The sequence below is a fragment of the Oreochromis niloticus genome, linkage group LG20, assembly GCF_001858045.2.
Source record: "Oreochromis niloticus isolate F11D_XX linkage group LG20, O_niloticus_UMD_NMBU, whole genome shotgun sequence".
NCBI classification, from domain to species: domain Eukaryota; kingdom Metazoa; phylum Chordata; class Actinopteri; order Cichliformes; family Cichlidae; genus Oreochromis; species Oreochromis niloticus.
In genome coordinates, this window is record NC_031984.2 from 8,304,127 (window position 1) to 8,326,763 (window position 22,637).

The 22,637-nt window shown below is 41.2% G+C and overlaps 1 protein-coding gene across 4 annotated transcripts in view; it reads right to left on the reverse strand.

Moving 5' to 3' along the window:
* Positions 1-22,637, reverse strand: part of acap3a (ArfGAP with coiled-coil, ankyrin repeat and PH domains 3a) — a 73,037-nt gene that overhangs the window by 39,880 nt on the left and 10,520 nt on the right. For all 4 annotated transcript variants that reach the window (XM_019349974.2, XM_013275812.3, XM_005448408.4 and 1 more), the window contains exon 2: positions 2,969-3,026. In XM_019349974.2, the coding sequence (XP_019205519.1) occupies positions 2,969-3,026 (58 nt within the window). The remainder of the gene's footprint in view (positions 1-2,968; positions 3,027-22,637) is intronic.

Here is a 22,637-nt window from a genome sequence, read left to right on the forward strand (position 1 = left end):
TACTTTCCTGTTAGCACGCTGCGTTACTGTGTTACTAAACCGCGATTTTGTTTGTGAGAGTGTCTCATGACAATGACGTACAAGCGTGTGATGCCTGTGGCAGCAACAGACGTGTGCAGATCAACATGGATAATATGGAGCGTGGGAGAGAGTACGACCATGTAGCGTTTAATGCTTGGAAGTACTGACATTACTTTGAGTTTGATTCCGTAAAAAGTGACAAAAACATTAGCATCCGTGAGTGTAAGTACAAAAAAATATTTTATTTTATATGCTGGAATATGCAGGAAATATGTTTAAATGTTAAACAAACCTTTTTCTACCTATGTAACCCGAATCTTATCAGCTAATATTTATGTAAATATTTAGATTCACATAAGAAATCTAGATCTGAAGTTAGCTTTTTATTCAATTTATTATTTACCCATTTTACTATGCAGTTTTATACAACTGATGATCAAATTTCAGTGCAAAAAACACACATGTAAGCTGTTAAACACCCCCGCTTTCCAGTATGTTGATGGTTAAATGCATCTTTGTGAAGACCCTGGTAGATGAATATTAAAAATGACAGGAATGCCTGTGGACTGGTATATGAACTAACAATGAAGGTTTCCAACAATGATGGCAGTAAAAGAACAAGCTGATTAGTGCTGCCTCTTTCTGACACATGCAAGTCAGAGTCAGGGTTAGGGTTAGGTTGAGAACAGCACCAGATGGACCTGTGACAGGAGCATTACAGCTGGAACATCTGGCCGCCTCATTACAGGGCAACTGCACGCTCTGAAAACCATGCAGTCTGATGTTTTCTGTAATCCCCATCTTGCACTGCTGCCACGTCACGTTTCAGCAAACCTGAGCTGAACTCTTCAACTGGGCCGAGCAACAATACCCCGTCCATTATGCTAGCAATGTTAGCACTAAGGGATTAGGCACTGCACAGTGATATAATCCTGTGTGTAATAGGCAGGCCGTGGCTAAGGTCTGCCGCAACTCAATATAGTGTGACAAAATGTGGAAAGAGACCAAAATTCCTCTTTTTCAGCCATTAGTTCTGCAGTATTTCTACCATTCAGGGCTGCAGTCAGTGTGAGAAACACCCTGTGAATTTCACTGGGTCCCATATGTTTGTAAGGATTCCCTCATTAATAATTAAAAACATAAAACATGGGATAGGCTTCTTTGGCACACTAGGTGGGCTTCTCCAAATGTTTCTAATTTACAACAGTTTGGTTTTTTAAAGGGGAAAAAAAGATAATTTTATACTTTGCAAATGTGCAAACAGATATTTATGCTAAAAATATAGTTGAGATGATCTCATTTAGCAGATTTTTTTTATTTTTTATTTGGTGTTTTTAATAGAGACAGCAGATAGCTGAAGACATGTCAGTCAAGTCATGGTTGGTGCTCTAAAATTTAAATTTCTATTGGCACAAGTGTAACTGATATTTTGTATCGGCAGTGTCCAACATAACAGGCCCGTAGCTCACTTACTTCAAGCTAATATTTTTAGATTACAACCTGCTGGATTGTTCCATAATAACAGCATGACTAAAAAGTAGATTTAAATTTGACATTATTAATCATAATCCGCAAAATATTTAGAAACAAAAGCTTTACACCAAATCTGTGACTCTCAATTTGATGGCTGTCGATGACTGGTTACCCTGAAAAGTCAAACATGTACTGGACTACAAGGTGTGGGAACAGTTAACACACCAGTTTTATTTAAATTTATAAAAAAAATATTGGGTGATAAAAGAAACCAAAGATTTATAAAAAAAAATACAGATTCAGCCCTGCTGCAGTAAGAAGGAGAGAGGTGCATGCACGGCTGTGTAACTCTGGATGGCAGCAATGTAAAAGATGCTTTGCTTCACTTTTAAACTATCCAAACAGGCGGTTCTGATAGTTTAGATTTTAACATAAATATTAACAAAATATTGACTTTTTAGTATAAAAATTTTCCTTGTAAGAAAAAAGAGAAAAACAGAAAATAACTTTAAATTTAGGGGTCTGATTACAAGAGCTCAGCACAACCTTTTTATGTTTATTATCCTCTCTCTCTCTCTCTCTCTCTCTCTATATATATATATATATATATGTATATATCTATATCTCTATCTATCTTTATATCTATATATCTATCTATCTATCTATATCTATATCTATCTATATCTATATCTATCTATCTATATATATATATATAAAAGAAAATGTCTTTACAAAGTCTTTCAGAAAAATCTGCAATACAGATTTCCAATTTAAGAGGTTCAGATCAACTTTTTGATTGGTATTTTCTTCCTTAAAATTCAATCTTTACCAAAGCTCAGGTAAAGGCTATGAGGGACTAAACATTACCATAAAAAAGCTTCATCTCAAACTGTAAGATTGGACGATTTCGCTGAAAAACATGTTGCCAGTGAACCTTTAGTATCAACAATCTTACAGCTTGCCACACGTGTCACTTAACGCCATGACCTCATTATGTTTGATTTCCTAAAAAAAACCCACACACACCAAAAAACGTTGGTGCCCCTAAGCTTCATAAAACCGGACTGGCTTCTTTAAGGCGGCACGTCTTTTGCCTTCAGGTGTGCTCGGGGCTGAGTTTCTGTTTCATTTATTCTGAACACGTTTTTTAAAAAGCTATTGAAACTTGGCCTGGTTTCTGTTTACTGCTTATAGAGCAAGAAAAACAAAGCAAGTACTGACAGCGTGGACTGAAAAAACTGAAAACATTATAGAACGCTTACTTTGTTTATCCAATATTGTTTTCAGTCTTTCATTCGCAATAACTTCTTTATGGAAAGAAGCAAAGGAAAGACACCAATACAGGTAAAAAGAAAGCCCGCAGACATAAATATTAAGACAATATGCACTACTTTTTTTCCCCTTTCACAACATCTTACAGCATCATCTTTATATGTTAACTAGTTAACTATGTTATCTAGAAGAACCGTCTTACCTTATCTAGTTTTGCCTCGATCTCCACCACCTCTGTTTCCACCTCATCAATATTCGCCCTGAAAAATAAAAGCAGGAAAAATCCGTTATTACACGTGTGGTAATGTGTAACAAATTGAATTATGTTATCTCATTGAAAAACAGTTGATCTGCAATATTCTTATTATTCCCCACATTCCCAGAAATGAAACAGAGTTTTGCGGAGCCAGGCGAGACTCCGGGTGTGTTTTTAATGAGCGAGACGCCATCCTGGGAGCAGTTCAGCTCTGTCAAAACAAAGTGATAGACATGGTCTCTCCACAGTGAGGGGAACATAGCTGTCTGGCTCATCACACAACCCCCAGTCCACCTACTCACTGTCAACACTGAAACCGCACCCAGCCGCATCTGGAGCTCCCCTCTCCACCCTTGAGAGACGTGTGATTTACACCCAGAGGCAGCATGACACAGGCCTTATGAACACCACTCTCAGGCTCCTCCGCATGCTGAGGTCATGTCAGAGTATGTGCGCTGCGAGCACGTCTACGTTCACCGCCCTTATGTGCCGCTCATCTGTTACAGTATGTGCTTCCTGTTGCTGATGGTTTAAATATGATCTACAGCCAGCTTCTTCATGCAGTCACATCTTCCCATTTTTAGCGAGAACCCCAGGGATGGAAATGTTGGTCAGTCGGTCAGACTGGATCTTTGTTCCAGGCAACACAAATATCCGAGCAGCTGTACAGTTATCTATGAGGCACAGAGCACAAACTGTAAAAACTTGGCTTTGCCGCCAAATACCAGCAGAACTAATTACACCCAAATTCTGTGTTTGCAGATGGCTGAGCACAGCTGATTTGTCCTGTTCGTGATTTTAAAGCTGGGAGAACTGGCTCATCCAGTGCTAGTGTGCAATCTGGAAGTGCTGTGTGTTGAAGTTTTCCTTCACTGTTTAATGATAAGGACTTCTTGGATGCCTGGTTGCTCAATTTAACCACCTTTACAAGCAAATGTGCATTACTGTCCACCCCTGAAGGCTCAAAATCGGTTGAGATGGAGGGCAGGAGGTGTCAGAGCGAGGGAAAAGAAGAAAGATGTCTGATCATTCACACTTTTTTCACACACTTGACTCCTTTTTCAAAATTTTATATCAGTGTTGCATTACGAATCACACAGCAGCTCCATCAGATTGCAGTCGTGGCTGGCAGAGTACACATCTCCGACTCATTTCTTCCTCTCTGGCCACTGGTGGATTAGTCCGCTTGGACGAGCTCATGGGATGGAGGATGGCACATGTTCTCCAACCCCCACAGCATCTACTCCCACCATTTCCCTTAATATGGAACCGAGAGGATTGGGGGGGAGAAATGCTCCAGAGAGGAAATGTCTGTCAAAAGTTCTAACTCATGCAGAATGGAAACAGGCATTACCTAAATAATCAATACTATATTATTCCACAAGTGGACACGTGCTGTTGTAACCTCAACTGATCTCCTGCTGAACGGCTCTGAGCCCAACCACGCCCAGGGATTATCTGCCAGTAAGCGAAACTGTTTTCATTGCTGATGTCATTTTAGAGGCTGCTCTTTTTAAAAATGTGATAGTGCAGCGCTTAGCAGGCTCTCGCTTTTCAAAAGGCTAGTTCTCCTCATGTATTCATGGCTCCAGCAGTTCTTGGGACTGATTTTAATGTCATGTTTTATTTGCAAATGTACACAGAAGATGAACCTGAAGGAGAAGCTTTTGATTTACCAATCCATCATGTTGTAACCCTCAACTATGGTCATGTGCTCTCAGAAGTAACCAATCTCATTATTTTGGAATAACCAAAACAATGAGGCTGTTGTGGGAAATGTGATTATGTACTCATGATTTCATATTTCCATTGTAGGTGGAGAGGATTAGAAAGCTATGCTTAAACTTAGGTGATTTTGTTTAGAGTGCTGAAGTGGGGAAGACCGCAGGCAGGACAGTTGAAGGGTGTGGTACAATGGGCGGGACACCGAACCCAAAAGACTGTGTTGACTTCCGGTTGTGAGCCAGACCTCGCTAGACGTAGCGGAGGTAGGCTAGTTAGCTAGGTCTCCAGATCCATCTGTATTTTATTTATTTTAAGCGCAAATAAAGACGTCTGATTTTCAAAGTAAAAGTTTCCGCCTGATCGCTATCATCAAAAAGAATCTGTGAAGTCGGCGTACTTCAACACTGTGAATATAAGAGTCGCTGTTTCTTCGAATCCTAATCAGGAGAAGACCAGAGCTCGCTGAAAAGATTGTATGTATAATTTTGTCCAAGATTCAAGATGGATGAAGGATGGGTGGGTAGCTATTCAGATGATCCCTCACATGGTGAGAGTAGAGGCTGTGGTTACAATGCAACCACGGTGGTTATCAAGGTCGACCACTGGGCTTAAACTGGTTTGAAGGGCTGGCCTATTTTGCATTATGGCTTTATCTGCAGCTCGTTATTTAAATCCACACATTAACTGATTATTGGATAAATTACAGAAAAATACTGGGAAAAAATGCCTATCACAAAATTTACAACAGAACATCTGAACTTTTCGATGATATAAACCAAAGAAGATTTACTTCTGCTCAATTTAAGTTTTTTTCTTCTGTTCACGACATACAAGGCAAGTTCAGGATCAAAAATAGGTCGGAAAATTAAAAACAACGTGCCATTTTTTATATCCTACTGCTGTCACTAGTTCTGTGTCTACAGTTTAAAACTAAATGTCAAAACTGAAAATTAAAAGCTGAAAATACCTTCTGCTGGCTCACCTGCAGCACCATGATAGTCCCCACACTTTTGGAAATCACAGGTTAGTCAATGTAATGTTTGTTGGTTTTGTCTAATAAATAAAAATCTGTGATGTTTAGCCCTGACGGGGGGTCAACTTAGGCCAGGCTTTCAAAACATTGGCAAAAACCCTGATCATGGAAAATGAAAACCTCAGAATGTTTGGCATGATAACAAATGACTGAAACTAAGTGTTTCAGTTCCAGTCTGTTGGGCAAAGTGGAAAAATCCTCTCAAAACATCGTGTACACAAACATAAAAGATGCCACAAACATTAAACCTCAGTTACGCTGGTCTAAAACCATAATGTGAACAATGTGTGTCTTGCAGTGATGGACGAGTTTCGGCGACAGAGTGGTGACACCCCAGCGCCGTCCCAGATGTGCAGACTCCGGCTCGCAGGACAGCTGCTCCCTCCAGGCTGTATCCCCCCACTCCCCCTTTTTTCCCCTCAATGCACACACCTCCTATAATACATGCACATGGAGCCTCGGGCCCATAGCCACAGCAACCGTCTCTTAAGTGGGCCGCAGAAGTCCCTGATGTGCTTGTGAGTTGACCCTCATTCACACCAGGAGGAGCAGGGAAGCCAAATAGTCCCTTACGCGACTCATGACAGGGCCGGAGCGACAAGAGACCACCTCCATTAAAACCTCATCGGGAGCCCATTAAACAGCAGTACATCCAGATGTGGTTCACACAGACGCCACCGATCAACTCACGTAAACACGGCGGTCCTTAATGGCTGATTAAGACCCAACAGCAACACCCACAGTACATTTAAAACACGCCGTCTAAATCATTTATCCAACACGAAGCCGTGTAGTTAAGCCGCGGTGTAAAAACATAATAAACACAGAGATTGTGCTGAGCAAGCCGCAGCTCTGGTGGTTTCTGGCTGGTGGCGTGCTGACTGGGCATCCAGGGGGGAGGCTGAGGTGCCTTTTACTGGCCCAGAGTCACAGAACACCTCTGTTTCTCGTTAATTCGAGAGCCACTGCACGTCTAACCGGTTCCACCTGATGCTAAACGGAGCTCTTTTGAAATGCTGGAAGGTAAATAAGCGTGATGCCCGTGCTGGCCAGCTGTTTTGAGGTTTAAAGTATCTTCTCAGGGAAAATGTTTTCAGTTCAGACAGCAGCGGTGGAAAATTTCAGTCACATCCTTTATTTAAACCTTTAATATCAGGTTATTTTTGTGTCCACCTTTGGGTTCTGAGGTTAAGATGTCAGTTCAGCTGGTCTCTAACTGTGTCTTAGTCGTGTACTGAGGTTATTTGGAGCTTTTTATCTCAAGAACAGCTGCTGCAGCAGAAAATGACACCTTAAGAGCAGAGACCGTGATCCAAAACAGGAAAACAATAAGCTGAAATGCAAATGCAAGAGCTGCAGATTGAAGCGATAATTCTCTTTACTACAACCTTTCTCTCTAATCATATTCCACTGAAAACATTACATAAACATTACAGTGAAATAACATGTTTGTTACAAGTAAATGAAAGGAAACAGTCAGATTAGTAACATGTACATCAGAATCATTCAAAACCTCAGCTGTCAAACGTGTGGTTTGGGGACCAGAACCAGTCCACCAGAAGTTCTAATTCAGCCCAATGAAAACTACAGGAAAGTTTAATTCGCAAGGCTGTGTGAATCCCACACCAAAAGCAAAACAGACACACAGGACACCGAGCGAAACAACACAAACACAACCTGTTTGAACAGGTGAGTTTTAAGCTGCTTTTTATAGGTTGTCACAGAGTCACGGGTGCAAAGAGAGAGTGGGAAGCTGTTTCAAAGTTTGGAAGTTAACCTTTGGAAGTCCCCATCTCCCTCAGTTACACAGAATCACATTAAGGCCCTTATTCAGGGATCTGAGAACCTGGTTTGGAGAAAAGGGGGAACCGAGATTGTAAACTGAAACCTACATCCAACAGGAAGCCAGCGCAAAAGTTTCAAAGATAAGGTGATATGCAAAGATTTATGACAGTAAGTTAGTTTAAGCCTGTCAGTTTACCTTGTGATGATTGTTTACTGTTGCTATGACAATCGCAACAGCAAGAACATCAACCAAAATGTCAGGAACGCCTGCCATCAAGCATTAAACAAACAGTGTGAATCCTGACTGTTACAAGCCTGGACATTTAAAGATTTAGACTACCTAATCCACAAATCACCACATCCCAACAGCTCCTCTCACGAGTGGTGGGTCCCCAGCAGGATGGACTCATTTGAAATGAGCCCTCCCAACCACCACATCTCTCAGCTGGCTTAGAAACACCTATTTACACATGTAATATGAATAATATGCAAGATCTTAATCTGTCAGTATAAAAATGTCTTCAAATAAATGTGAGAGAAAATGTATTTTTACAGGTGTACAGAAGCATAACAAAGGAATGGAGATACCTTGAACTTTAGTAAATCTGTTTAGTTTTGGCTGCAGTGTGTGAAGCTGTGTGTGATGCAGTTGAGCATTCATATCTGAGAGGTGTTTTGGAGAAGGACACTGAGGCAGAGCCACCTGGTGGTCTGGGCGGACAAGCAGGTGGGATGCTAAAGAGACTGCAAACACTGGGTGCATGTAATGACCCCTAAAATTCAACCAGACCAAAAATCATCTTCCAGCTGGGGCAAAACCTGCGGCTAAACCTCCAGACAGCAAGCCCACTGGGAGGATGAATTAGCCACTGAGTGATGAAGCATTGTCAGCACACAGCTGTGCAACAGACCCACTGTTATCTTTGAGTGATCCTCAACAATCAGCACACTCTTCAGCATGTCCGCATCATCATTCAAACCCTAGTGAACCGCGGAGGAAAGGTGGGGTCGGATGAAGGAGTGGAAACAAGGGACTGGAGACGGCACGGGAGTGTCTGTACGTCTGCCTGAAGGCTCGGTGATGGAGCACTTTCTGTCTGGACAAACTGCATTTTGTCATAATATTGATTGCTTTAGTGCCCTAATTGAGGCTGGACTGCATGGCTGAATGGTTGATTATTGGAGGAGGGAGGGTGAGTGTACTCAGCATACCCCCTTCAGCTACAGCTTAGGTTATTTTTAGCCGCATGGCTCCTAATGCCCTCTGCCCTCCCCCCCCTCTTGCTCTTCCAGACCACTCACTGCATGAGCTAAAAGCAAGATCACGGAGTCACCTCTGGCTATGCCATGCTGACCATTAAATATAAATCTACACAGTCCATTTTCAGAGCTCTAACTCAAAAATAACGTCCCCTCAGAGATGACTGGCAGGACTCTCAAACTGTGGATTTCTCCCAATGCTGGAGCACTGAGTGTCCTCTACTGCAGCCTTTCTAAAAACCAAAAACACTGAAGCTAGAGATAATAAGATGTTCTATTCTGCAAATTATAGCTTTTCCTTTTTAAAATTGGTTTTTTATCTGATGTTATTTCAAATTTCAAAGACTGCTTTGTAAAAATAATGCATTAGTTGGAGAAGATGATGAATGGCTAGACGGTGGTCAGACACCAGGTTTTTTGGTGAGTCAGTTTCTAGTATTTAATTTGTATTGCATCTCTGTTTAGCAGATCTGAATCTGTGCAATGCATCAATACAGTCGCTTCAAACTAAGATGACAAAAACCAGGTGGTATTCATAAGGGCTCGCCACAGCAGGTATGGGCAGTAACGCGTCACTGTTATCCGATTACTTTTTTCAAGTAACGAGTAGGGTAAGAGATTACTATTGCAAAAAAGGTAATTAGATTCCCGTTACTTTCCCATAAGAATGCTGCGTTACTGCGTTACTAAAACCATGATTTTTTTGCGAGAGTGTCTGATGACAATGACGTAAGCGAGTGCGACGTTTGTGGCAACAGCTGTGTGCAGATCAACAATGGATAATATATCTAGTGCGGAGAGAGTATGAGTACTCATAGAGTATGAGTACTACTCAAAGTAAGGTCAGTAAGTACTGACCTTACTTTGAGTCTGATTCCGTAAAAAGTGACGAAAACATTAGCGTCCGCTGTTCACTGCGTGGGAAGAAAACTTTTTACAGCGAAAAAACCCCTTAACTTCCGAGCAAGCACCGAGTGCACTACCACGGAATAAGAAATTCACAGAGAAACTCGCGGATTCTTCCACTGACCGCTGCGGCACACCTGCACCAGGGCAAACATCCGCCTGCTATACAGGTGAAAATAGAGCAACAGGACCGCTGAGTCTTTGATTTTATTTATTTTCTGCTGTGTTTCACTTGCATTTATTTGAAAGACTGAGTGTAAACACAAAAAATTATTTTATATGCTGGAATGTGCAGAAAATAGGTTTAAATGTTAAACAAATTTCTTCCAGTCAGAGAATGTTGCAGATAATTTAATTTTTGCTTAATGCATAAAGTTAAAAGATTAAAACTAATAAAGCCAAGTTTTAAAAAGAGACTTTTCCATTTGATTACATTTTGTATGATGGATTATGCAGAAAAAGTAGAATTGAGCTGAAAGATCTATCGCTTTATCACCTATTCAGGTTGTAAATCGTGTTTTTAAAAAGTAACTAAGTAATTAATTACTTTTGAAAATAAGTAATCAGTAAAGTAACGGGATTACTTTTGGGGGGAAGTAATCAGTAATTAGTTACTGATTACTTTTTCAAGTAACTTGACCAACACTGGCAGGTACCTCCATATGTTTGATTTAGCAGATGTTTCGCATGGGATGCCCTTCCCATCCCAAAGGGATGTGTCTCCTCCCATAATAAAACCAAGGGATCTTTTGCTTGTTAGGCCATATTACCAAGAGTCAAAGCTGTAAAATGGAAATCCACAAACTAATCAGTGATGTCGTGGTGGTTAAACCTATCATTTGTTTACAATTACTGAACTAAACTGACAAGTACACATACATGACCACAGGCACAGTTTTGTCTGAACATTTTCTCCTTTTCATGAATCACCATGTTGGAAGAATGCTACATTTTATCCTGTGATATGTTTTTTGAGTTGGGACTATTGTTGCTTTGTGACACATAAAGCTGAGGAGGAATAGAAGCAGCCAATGAGGCAGTCGAGGTAAGCAAGCAACCTACAGCTATAACCAATGATGCAATCACCAACCAAAACCCTGTGACCTCCGTAGAGATTTTTGTATTCATACAGTTGGTGTCACATTTATTTCATCTTTTACCAAGACTTGTGCTTTTCTACGGTCTGCAGTAACCCAATCCTAATGCATTTACGGTGCAGAAGGAGTTCAGATGTTTGCAGTAAAACCCTTCCCAACATATGTTCAAAGCCCTGACTATTGTTCCATAAGCCTTGCCTTTATTTTCCACTTGAAAGCTTAGATGTGTCACTCATACTTAAACTGAACGGCTTTCTGTTCTCCGACAGCTCAGCTCAAATTTCTGCACCAGACTGTGCCGACTGCGTCGCCGCATTAAACCCCCAAACCCTCTTCAGGAACACACATCTGTGCTAATGGCTTCGCAAAAGTGACGTGTCTGCTGCAGCGATAATGACTCATTTATGCTTCAATTACAGCATCGCTGAAAGTAGATTGATTTACATGTACTGGATGTGTGGGCTGTCACTGGGTTAACGTGGATGTATCCACATAGGAGCATGCCCAGGGCATACTCTGCAAGTGAAGGGAAGCGTTCACCCCCACCACCAAATATCTGTTTGTAGCCAAAGAGCTGAGTGGCAACATTCACCAACTCTGGCAGACAGACTGCCCTCCAAGCCCACCCACTCATTTAGTGGGTTAATACAGAGACCACCAAACGATTTCCAGTCTCTGATCTTTGCCTCTGTGTATGGAAACTCGCTGGTGTCAAGTTCAGGGAAGGATCGGACCATTAAAGTGCAATTAATCAATAAAAAAATAATAACAAACGACTATGTTAGTCGGCTCAAGATCAAAACTGATATCCGATCCAAATATTGAATCCCCAGATTCAGTCCATCAATATTAATTATATTGAGTTTCGTTCTTTGAAAACTTTGTTTCTATTCTTCACTGTCAAAAAAGATGTCAACAGTGGGCGTTGGAATTAAGAATGTTGGTGTTTCTTTAGTTAAAAAGACCAGATTAATCATTTGACATTGTTGACATTAAGCAGATTTTAATTTAGTGAGTGTGAGCTACTACTTTTGTTTTATTCTATTATTTTACTGCTGTAAAATCCAAATTCCTCTGCAGGTATCACATTTTTAAGTTCAGCAGGTGAAGATAAGTATTTTGCTCCAGGGGACACCTGAACTAACAGATCCAGCGGGATAAGCTTCAGGATGCTGGTTATCTGGGATCGCAGGGGCTCAATGAAGCCCAAAGAAAGGCAGACTGAGTTAAAGCTGCTCTGTGAGTGTCAGAGCCTCTCATATGATCATCTATCATCCGTTCCTCCCTTATGACTTCACTGTAAAGAATTCACCAGAAACAAAACTCTGATAAGATGTCAGGAACTTATCACACTGTATGCATGTGGAGCCCAGCTGAGCTCACTGCTAATAGGCCGCCATCAGATCTCCGCTGAGACCACTGAGAGACGTCTGGCCCGGAAACAAAGGCCAGGAGAAGCAAAAGAGAAAGGTGAAGAGATAGGGAGGATATCTGGACTGCACACGACCTCTCCAAAACCAACACCTGATGTTTTTTCTAGCCAGACTCTACTCGCAGCCAGTTGAGTCTGGCTGCGAGTTAAGCGCTCCACCTCAGATGACCAGTCTGCCTGCTGTGGCTGAACTTTTGCTCGTCTGCTCCCTCCACCATCACCACCACTTCCTCCCTCTTTTCCTCCGTCTCTGCCAGACCCATGCCAGCTCTCCCTCATTCGTGCTTGCGTTGGCTGTGTGATACTCCTCCGAACACCACAGACCACAGCACATAAATCCTGAGGGAAGCAGCACGAAGCTTGAAGCTTCTCCTCAGAAAGAGATCGAAAGGCACTGCGAAAAATATTCAGTGTAGAAAGAAACTAAGGAAGCTTCAAACAGAAGCATTAACGACTTTTTGAATGCCAACAGTAATACCACAGGGACTCATTTATACTAGTATTTGCATTTTTTATTTTTTTATTTTTTTATATAAGACCATCTCACTGTCAGAAACTATAAATATTCACTGTTTCTTTAATATTTTTTTTAAATTCTGAAATGGCAATTACATCTTCATTTGGTCCCTCTGACTCCACAGGAAAAACCACAGGTAATTAAAAAAGTTCACAAAAAAGCAAATACAACTTTTATTGCTGGTTTTTGATCCAGCTGTGGTTAGAGACGGCCATCTATCATAATTTATTCTCCAAGTCTTGGTGAGCGATCTCGTCTACAGTGATGATATAAAAGATAGATGATGTTGCCACATCCACACACAGTCTAATGGTCTCACAGCTCAGAACACATGCACACTTTTTATTTTAAAACATACAACTTAATACCACTTTATCCTACTTACATGATATCTATTCACTTCTATCTGCAAGCCTGCCAACATATGTGGACCACCTGTAAATCTGTTTTAAGACTGTCTAGTTTACAATGTCACATTTTTTTAAAAAGTGAAAAATATGATGTAAAACCATAAAACTGAGGTGTTAGTGTTTATGTGTTTGTCCCATATCTATTTGTATTCAGTGTGTTAGCTTCTCCGGTCTTCATTTTTGGTGAAATCTGATTTAAATCATCCTCTCTTTAGTATCATAATGGTTATTTTCAGACTTCAAACATTTCTCTACAAGGCCTTAGAAGGTTTCATACAACATTTATACTTCTGACAGTGAGTAAACTGGCTTCATCTGCCAATTTACTGGAAAAACAAGACTGCAAGAACAAAAACGCCAACACATAAGCCAATCAAACTTTGCAAGCTGTGCATGACAGATTCTGATTTTTTATGCTCTCTCTCTTCCGTTAGTCTGTTAGTGTCCTGCTGGACCTTGAAGAATGCGTGCATATTTTCAGAGCTTCCCTTGGCGAGAGACTTGAGCTCTGATGCTGTCCATCGGCCAGCTGATCACAGGCAGCAAAGCGACAACGTAAACATGCAGGGAAACACAGAGCAGGGGATAAAATTCCCACATAATCTCAGCAGATGAATCCCATCTTCTCAATGCTGCACGACAACAGAGAGAGACTCTTCAGCAGAAACATTCAAATCAAGCAACACTCCTGCAGCCAAGTGTTGCATTTATATCCTGCCAAAACGAAGGATGAAACTCAGTATGCATCTCATAACGAAGTATGAGATAAAATAAAATTAGAGGGCTAGTTCGGTGTTTTAGGATTTTTTTTTTTCCTGCTGCTTTTGCCAGGCTTTAGATGATTTTAAAGCCAAGTCGTTTTGAAAGCCGTCTTTCCTTTGTTCCCTGGTTTCTCCTCTATTTTAACACCCTCAAGTTTCTCTTTCCGTTTCTCCCAGGAAACTCGCATAATTGGCTTGACTCAAATGATAATGATAAACGGCTACCTAAAGTTGTGAGACTATATATACACATACACACACTCCAGTCACTGCACACAATTATAACCATTTACCAATGTAACCTGGCCACCCAAAGCCTGATTAAGTGGACGGCTCTGGACATATACATGCTAGTTTGACCATGAAAGAATTATTTTGCTATCTTAGCTACTGCTTCATCACTTCACCTCCTCTATCTGCGAAGAGAGTAAAGTGAGACTTTATAGAACAGAGACTATACAGTTTTATCTTTAAATTCTATCATTTCAATTCCACTACTGTAGAAATAAAACCCAAGCCTTTTTATTGTAGCTCAAGAGGTACAGCAGCTTATCTACTAATCGGAAGGTTGCTGGTTCGATCCCTGGCTGCTCCAGTCTGCATGCTTTGGGCAAGATACTAAACCCTGAATTGCTCCCGATGTGTTCGTCGCAGTGTGAATGTTAGATAGAAAGCACTTAGGCTGAAAAAGCATAGGAAAAAGTGCTGTTATGAATGAATGAGGCACATATATAAAGTGCTTTGAGTGCTCAAGTAGAGTAGAAAAACACTATTTATTAAGGAGGATGTGTACATTACCAAAAAGAAACTTTTCTTTTTGGCTTGCCACAATTAAATGAACACCATTGAGCAATAGCTAAAATGCAAGCTCTGCCAATTAAACCATAAAGTAAAGGCAAATCAAGCGTTCTCTCAAATCTAATCATCACTCGTTGTTTGGCTCAAGAAGAATTCACATGCAAAGCAAAACAACTACCTTATTCAGTGGCTGAAAATACACTACAAACTGCCATATAATTAATCCAATGTCAACAAGATTAAGGTCCAATAAACCCGATGAGTAAAATGGTCATACTGAATGAAGGCCATGTTATCAGTTCATGCATTATTTTTCCAAAGTGGCAAAAGCTACACTGTATGCAAAACATCTGAGCACCATAGCTTTTTTTTTAAAGTAGGTTTTTTTGTTCTTAAAGATGCACTGAATTGAAGTTAAGGAGGATCAGGTTTATCCTGATGCAAAGATTTGAGCGTAAAAGCAGTGTTCTGTTTACAACCTTTTGTGATTATCATGATTATGAATCATTTCTTCCAGTAATTAGCCACAATCATGCAGCCCTGCTCTTCATAATGAAAATAGATCAAATGATTTCAAACTTGTTATTAAATCATCAGATACTTGCAGAGCATGTCAAACCTCCTGTTAACAGTGGAAGAAAAGTCAGGAGATCACTAACGTCAGTACAAGTCGTCCTCTGGGAACCACAAACGTCCGTTTAATATTTCATGGCAATCAAGCCAACAGATGTTGAGATATTTCAGTGGACCAGCTGTTAACCAATTACACTTCCAGTATAACTATGTAACAGGCAATTTTTTAACATTTGAATGTAACACTTGCTCAGAAAGAGCTGCACCTTATTCACACTTAAGAGGAAGCACTGACTGCCAAACCCGACCCCGCCGTGACCTCTGAGCAGCTGCCCTCGGCCCTCCTCTGCAGCACAGAGGCAAGAGCAGGGCTCGTCTGCCAAAAGGAACAGGAACGTCACGGCATATCTCCTCCGTTTGCTTCACAGCTGCACAGAAAAAACAGCTGAGGAAGCCTTTCCCGCTCTTTCTGAAATCACGCTCGCTCAAATTCGTAACCGTCAGCTCGAACACATCGGCGATGACGCCGTGCCGACACACTCCTAACAAAGACATCTACACATTTTGGACTAAAGGAAAAAAACATGTTAAAGGCATTCAGAATAATTACCATATGATAAAAGGCTCTTTCATGTACAAAATATGCAAATATGTCAAGTACAGCTGCTTCCCTCTCATTGAAGTCATCCTCTGAGATTCTTCTAATAAGGAAAATAACATTTCCATTTATAACTCGTCTGGCTCGCGGATTTGCGCCAGAGAGAAATGGCAAAACATCTGGATTATCTAATTTTAGCTTCTTCTCAGACAGATTAATGTTAGGGTACACAAACCTGAGTTATTAGCTGGATTTCAGAGCTGAGGACTTGCATCAAGAGCGTGTGAAAGCACAGCCCCGAAATCCACAATTATAACCCTGAAAGTCTCTCTCCTGTTACATCGGAGTTGGATCCGTGATGGTTTTCTTTCCCGTGTCAGCCTTTCCACTAATATTTCAAAGCTTTAACTGCAGGTCAGCTTTGGAACAGACGTCTCCTGCACAATATCTCCTTTCATTCTGCAGTCAGACAGCTGGATGGATTTCAGCACTGACGACAGTCAGGAGAGAGTGTCTAAAAGCAACATCACATCTCCATCATGCATCTGACTGTGGATCTCTCGCTTTTGCCTTTACGAAAAGCATCTTTTCAGAGACTCCTGATCTATTTGGATAACCTGAAGGGAAGCAGTCAGATACCGCGTGTGTTCACTGGTACTGCTGAGTAAGCTCAGATTATTTCCAAATACATGAGCAATAAGGAGGCTCTCGAACCTACCAGCGGCTCCAGAATCAATTTCACTGATAGAGGCTTGGGCTTGTATATAAAGCTGATGATGGTACAAGAAAGTGAAGCCAGACTAGGCCCAGTGTTTCTCTCAAACAGACTTTACTTGGGCAGGCTGGACGGGTGTATTTTGTGACTCATTTTAGCATTTCTTTCACCTGGCTTTTATTCTGAAATTTGATTGCTAACAAACTAGTTCCAGAGTTTTTATAGTTTGGCATTTTTAAATTAGTATAGTTTTACTGTTAGTTTTAGTCTCCTCAGTTATTAATATATAACTAAAATATTTTATGATATCTAATAACCCCGGCTAGCTCCAGCTCTTCCTATCTCATGTTTCCCCGCAAACTGGCTGGACACGTAGCTACTGTTGTGCTCATCAATGTCATTGGGTTGCTGTCCAGAAAGTTTATCGCCCTGCAAACGGTGCCTCTCTAACATCGCCAACAGTAGTTCTTATTCTGCGAGCTAGCCCGCCGCCCAAACCAGAACCTGCAGCAGGTGAAGCGCAGCTCAGAGAGGCTTCAGAAGTGACTACTTCCTGCAGTTGGGAGCTGTGCAATAAACACAGCCCTGTAATGCTTTATTTATGTATTTAATTTTATTTAATTTAATAATGGTACACTACTCTGTTTTTGGTAACCATTGTCCTTGATGTAAATATGTAAAAATTGTGTATGTTTCTGTTCTGTGTCTTGTGTACTGTTTGTTTATATATGTGTCTTTCTTGCTGCTGTTACACCCAAATTTCCCCTTGTGGGACAATTAAAGGATTAAAGGATTATTCTATTCTATTCTATTCTCTTATTTATACTTCTGCACTCAATGTATGTGGGTTGTACAACACAGCCCACACAGATGGCAAAAAGCATTGCCAGCATTTATACTTATGCAGGATCTTCTGTATTGCTCTACAGTTTTGCAGACAAAACATTTGTTGGCAGTGGAAAGTGTCTGCCCCACCCAATGTCAAACAAATCCACTTAAGCCACTTAAAAAAAATCAAAGATGTTTATAACTACAGAAAGTTTAGCTGAAAGAAAAGAACAAAAAAAATAAGATATAAGATATATATAAGATATATATTATACTGTAAGGTGCTTAATAAAGGATAAACCATCTGTATCATTTTCAAACCACATGAAGAAAACACAAAAGAAATGTATAAACCATAAAAACTAAAATTAGTCTTTACACACTGTACGACACATCACACCTTTAAAGCTCTTAAAAACCTCTGGAGCTTTGTGGCTAGGAACCCATTAGCTTCCTAATAATATCCCTAGTCTTTAGTGCCTTCAGATAATATCCCTAAAGCATATAAACATAACAACAGACTCAGAGAGGAAGAGAAGATGAGGTCCATCTACAAATGCAAGCACCAATTTCAGCGTCCGGTATTTACAGTCGATTTGGAAGCAGACATGTTTCGAACTTCCCGCTGACAGCGAAGTTCTTGGAGAAGGGAGACAATGAACGGGAACGGAGCCAGCGAGTCCCGCGTGACCTTGACTTGTTGCAGGTCAGTGGTGAAGCTATTCTAGGGATTTCATAAACAATACACTCCTACTTTGCTCGCAATACATGAGCGCACAACAATGCAGGTTTCACTCTCAGCGCTGTAATGGATAAAACACAAGTGTGAGAGCAAAACCACCGCTGCGCGCCGACGACCAGAGCGAGTGTGATGCAACAGCCTGCAAACACACTTCAGCAAATGCCACAAAGAAATTAACACACCACATTATCTTTCTGTTCTTCTGACGCCGTGGTCCGGTGATCCCAAAATGTAAAAAAAATAAATGTGAACAGTTAACTGTTCCTTCACAAGACAGAAGGAAGCTGTAATAACCATATAATATTTAGCCTCCAGTTTTTAGCTTAATCTCGCAATTGCAACTCTACAGTCTAACTTTCATGAAAGTTCACACCCATGTCCATATTCAAACTATAAAGATTTAGGTTTCTGGTTAAATACCACCATCACTTTAAAATCCCATGTAGAACACATATCACAATGTAATGAATGGGATAAATGGGATCTTTGCTGCTCACCACAGTGAATCATCTGCATGTCTAGCATCCTCCCCTGCCACACCAACCCTCGGTATGTCCTCCTTCACTACATCCATGAATCTTTTCTGTGTTTTTCCCCTTTTCTTCCTTCCTGGCAGTTCTAAATTCAACTTCCTTTGCTCAGTATATCCACTATCCATCCTCTGCACGTGTCTGCCTCTTGTCCTTTTGTTACTGCCACCGTCTCCAAACTGAATATCAGCAGGTCTCAATAGCATCTTGTAAACCTTCTCCTTCACTTTTCCTGCTATCTGTCGCAAAGGAAAACAATCCATAATTTTGTCTGGGATCGATTCTGCATATCAAACTGAAGCTACAGCAGAATCTCCACGCCTAAGTGTGTACCGGGCAGCCCTTTATCCACTCAGCTCTTATTTAAAGTTCAAGAAAAGCTTCAGCAGAAAGATGGATTTTTAAGTTCATATACTGCTTCATTTTGAAATGAATTAATAACTGTGCTAATTGAGGTTCCAATATTGACCAATATACTCATAATCATTGGTGATGGTCAAGCAACCAGAATGCCTGGCAAAAATCAATCTCCAGAAACCTGGTTGGAAATAGTTGGTTTAATTCTAGACTGAACTGGTGGAAACACTCTGATCAGCTGCTAAATCGGCTGACTTAACCCCTTCTTCTTTGGATGGAGCCCAACATCATTTTCTTGTATTCAGCTGAAATCCTGCTGCGATGAAGATTAAGTGGAGTGCAGGTTTAAAAGTGTCACCACTGCACAATTAGAAAAAAGTGGCTGCAATTAGCTTTTTAACAAACCAGCTGGGTTTAGCCACCATGCACAATGCAGCGCCTGCTCTGAGGGTGGGAAGGGGGTCATACAATTAGGCCACCACAGCCCAAGGGGGAAATGGCAACAGTCACGTAGGGGGAAATGTGACACAGATTAACCCTTTCAGTGGAACTCCACCCCTATTTTAGGAGCTGGCCTACAAGTTCTTCCTGTGCATCATAAAGGGGAAATGGACAGCCTCGGATTGAGTGTTTATTATTACATAGGAGGCAAGAGGATGTGTGTGATGTCACAAGAGTATTGTACAAGCGTCTGGGAAGGAGGGACAGGCCAAAAAAAGGTCAGGATATGTGAGCTCTGGGATGGCAGCATAGGTTTATACTAACTCAGGGTGGTCCGAGATGACTGCAACACACAAAAATGTCAATGAAGATATTTGGGATGCAGGAGACTAAAGAAAGACAACACACACACACACACACACTGAGAGGCCTGAGTTGTGAGAACCGTCCTGGACAATGTTCCATTGAAGGGAGGAAGACAATAAAGCCTACAGATGTGCTGCTTCTCTCAGCCTTTTTCTAGGCAGCATACCAGGCTGTCAGAGTAAAATACCAGCACAGAATAGCTCACAGAAAGCCAAACCTACAGTGCAACACCCTGACATTTTGGTGAAATAGCTGAAATCCCCCTAGTGAAAATCCCTACACAGGCGTGATGTGTCCGGCTGTGACGGGGCTGAGCTGGGAGTCTACCCGGCATTTTTGTGGGTTAAACATGCAGCTTGGCTTCCACTAGAAAGACATACCAGACGTGTGAAGCATTCAGCTCCTTCCTGTCTAGAAGCTTGAGAGATGGTGCTTACAGAAACAGCAGCTTCGATACGGCTTATGCTCACATCCTTTTCAGGCTGTACAGACTTTAACTGGGCTATGTGATGTCTTAGTTTTAATCCAGAGATCCACAAAAAAAAGGATCAGCTTATTGACAGACAGTCAAAGATAACAGGAGAGCTGTCACTTCCTGCGAGGCTTCCCCCAGGTGTTTCCTATGCACCGTGTCAGCAACATGCCCCTTACGTCACTCTGGACCCTCTTAACCTAACCCTGCCCATGAACCTGAAAGTTGAGGTGACCATCAGAAGTGACTTAACCAGACCATGACACTGCCAGCAAGGAAGCATAGACAAAGGCAGGCAGGGTACAGGGTTTGTTCCGCTATTCAGATGTGGAAAAGTCACACAGACCCGCAATCCAACAGCAGCAACCAGTATGCAAAGACAAAGATGAGAATTCAGCGAAGTGCAGCGTGGTGGGACAGCTGTCTGCGCTCAGTTAACAATGCAGAAACAAGGCACTGAAAACGGCCCCCCGGAGAATCGCAGCATTGCCAGCTCTGCCAGACTCAGAGCGAGGAAAGAAAAGAGCAGAATTACACAGTTTTGTGAGAAAACGGGGAGAAAAAAAATGAAGCCGAGTCACGGCTCATTGGCCTCTTCGGCAAACCCAACTCTCCGAGGAGAGCCGCAAACAAACATGGAAAACAGTGAGAAAACAATGAAAAATGAGTAAAGTGGAATGCAAAATACTGACTGCGCTGTTGGTTTAGCAAAGGTCAGTGAAATAATGTGATACAGTTGGTGGTTTAGTGACTGGAGATTAGGTGGGTAATACAACAAATTCTGCAACAGAGTCAGGGTTAGAAGGTCGTCTGACGCCAGTAAATCTGACAGGAGTCAGAGAAAAGCACAACTTTTAAACATTTCTACATTTTTCTTCATTATCAAAGCTAAACCAGTGATAGCGGTCAGTGCATTAATGCCAATGGCAGGAAAACTGAGACCATGATTAGAGATGAGCTGAAAAGAAAGGATTGAGTATTAAAGTCAATTTTTAAGCTGTGCATTTGCAAGCTGCTTTGCAACCCACCACTGGCCCAGCTCCTATTTCACGATATATGTGATTTAGGCTACGTCTACACTAATCTGGTCGTCTAAAAACGCTCCGCATCCATACTATCATTTTCAGTCGTTTCCGAACAGTTGTTCATCCACACTGAAACGACTGAAAACGCTTACGTTCCTGTATTGCGCATGCGTGAAACCTAAGACGAATCGACCTGCCTCATTTCTGTCCGCCATTTATTTACTTTCCAGCTCTTTGAAACGTTGCAGCAAAATGTCGAGGAAAATCACCGAGTTTTTTTAAATGGACTGACAATGAGGTGGAGTGTTGCTGCGAGTATCACAAAAGTACAAAGTTGCAAAAGCGAGTGAGAATTAAAGAATTTAAAGAAAAGCTATGTGGAGCTTGTACAAACTGATATTAATCTTTAATAGGGCTGTCACAATTGAGAGCAAACAAAACAACTGCAGTATAATGCCCTCCGACATCTTAGTTTAATTGGTCACATGACTGCATCATATGACTGAAATGCATCATAGTTTCGCGACACGAAAACGGCGTTTTCAAATGTATCTGCTTTGGAGAGCGTTTTCAAAACGCTCCGTTTTCCTTGACCAAAAACGCCATCTCAGTGTGGACGGGAGGCCAAAACGGAAAGAAAAAGATGCGTTTTCAAACGAAAATGTAATAGTGTGGACACGGCCTCAGGGTGTTTTCACACCTGAAGTGTTTAGTCCACTTAAATCGAACTCTGGTTTGTGTTCCTCCTTGGTGCAAATGTGAACACAGTAATCACATTCGGGTGCAGACCAAATTAGCCACACCAAAAATTCGGTGTGCTAAGATCTGTAATAACTAGCAGCTAGCCATGAAATGAACATTAATTCATCATGTTCTCTAATAATCCAGAACACAGCACCTTCTTTCTGTATTTACTATTGTTGTTCCACTGCACAATCTTGCATGGTTTGTGGTGATGCATTTTGGTTTGCTAGGAGTTCATTTGGATTTTTTTCTGTGTGAAAACAAACCAAGTCAAGGGGAAAGCTGCAAGTTTACAAACTCATTAACTGATTTGGAGCCAAGTAAACAAGCTATAGGTGTGCTTGGTCTAAATCTAACAAACAGAAAACCAAAAACAATAATTGCAGGTTAATCAACCACAAAATGAATCAACTAATCTACACAAAGCCAAAAAATTCATAATGATATAAAAACAAAACTACAAATCCTCACTTTAAGGATTTGACAGTGTGTTTCTTCAG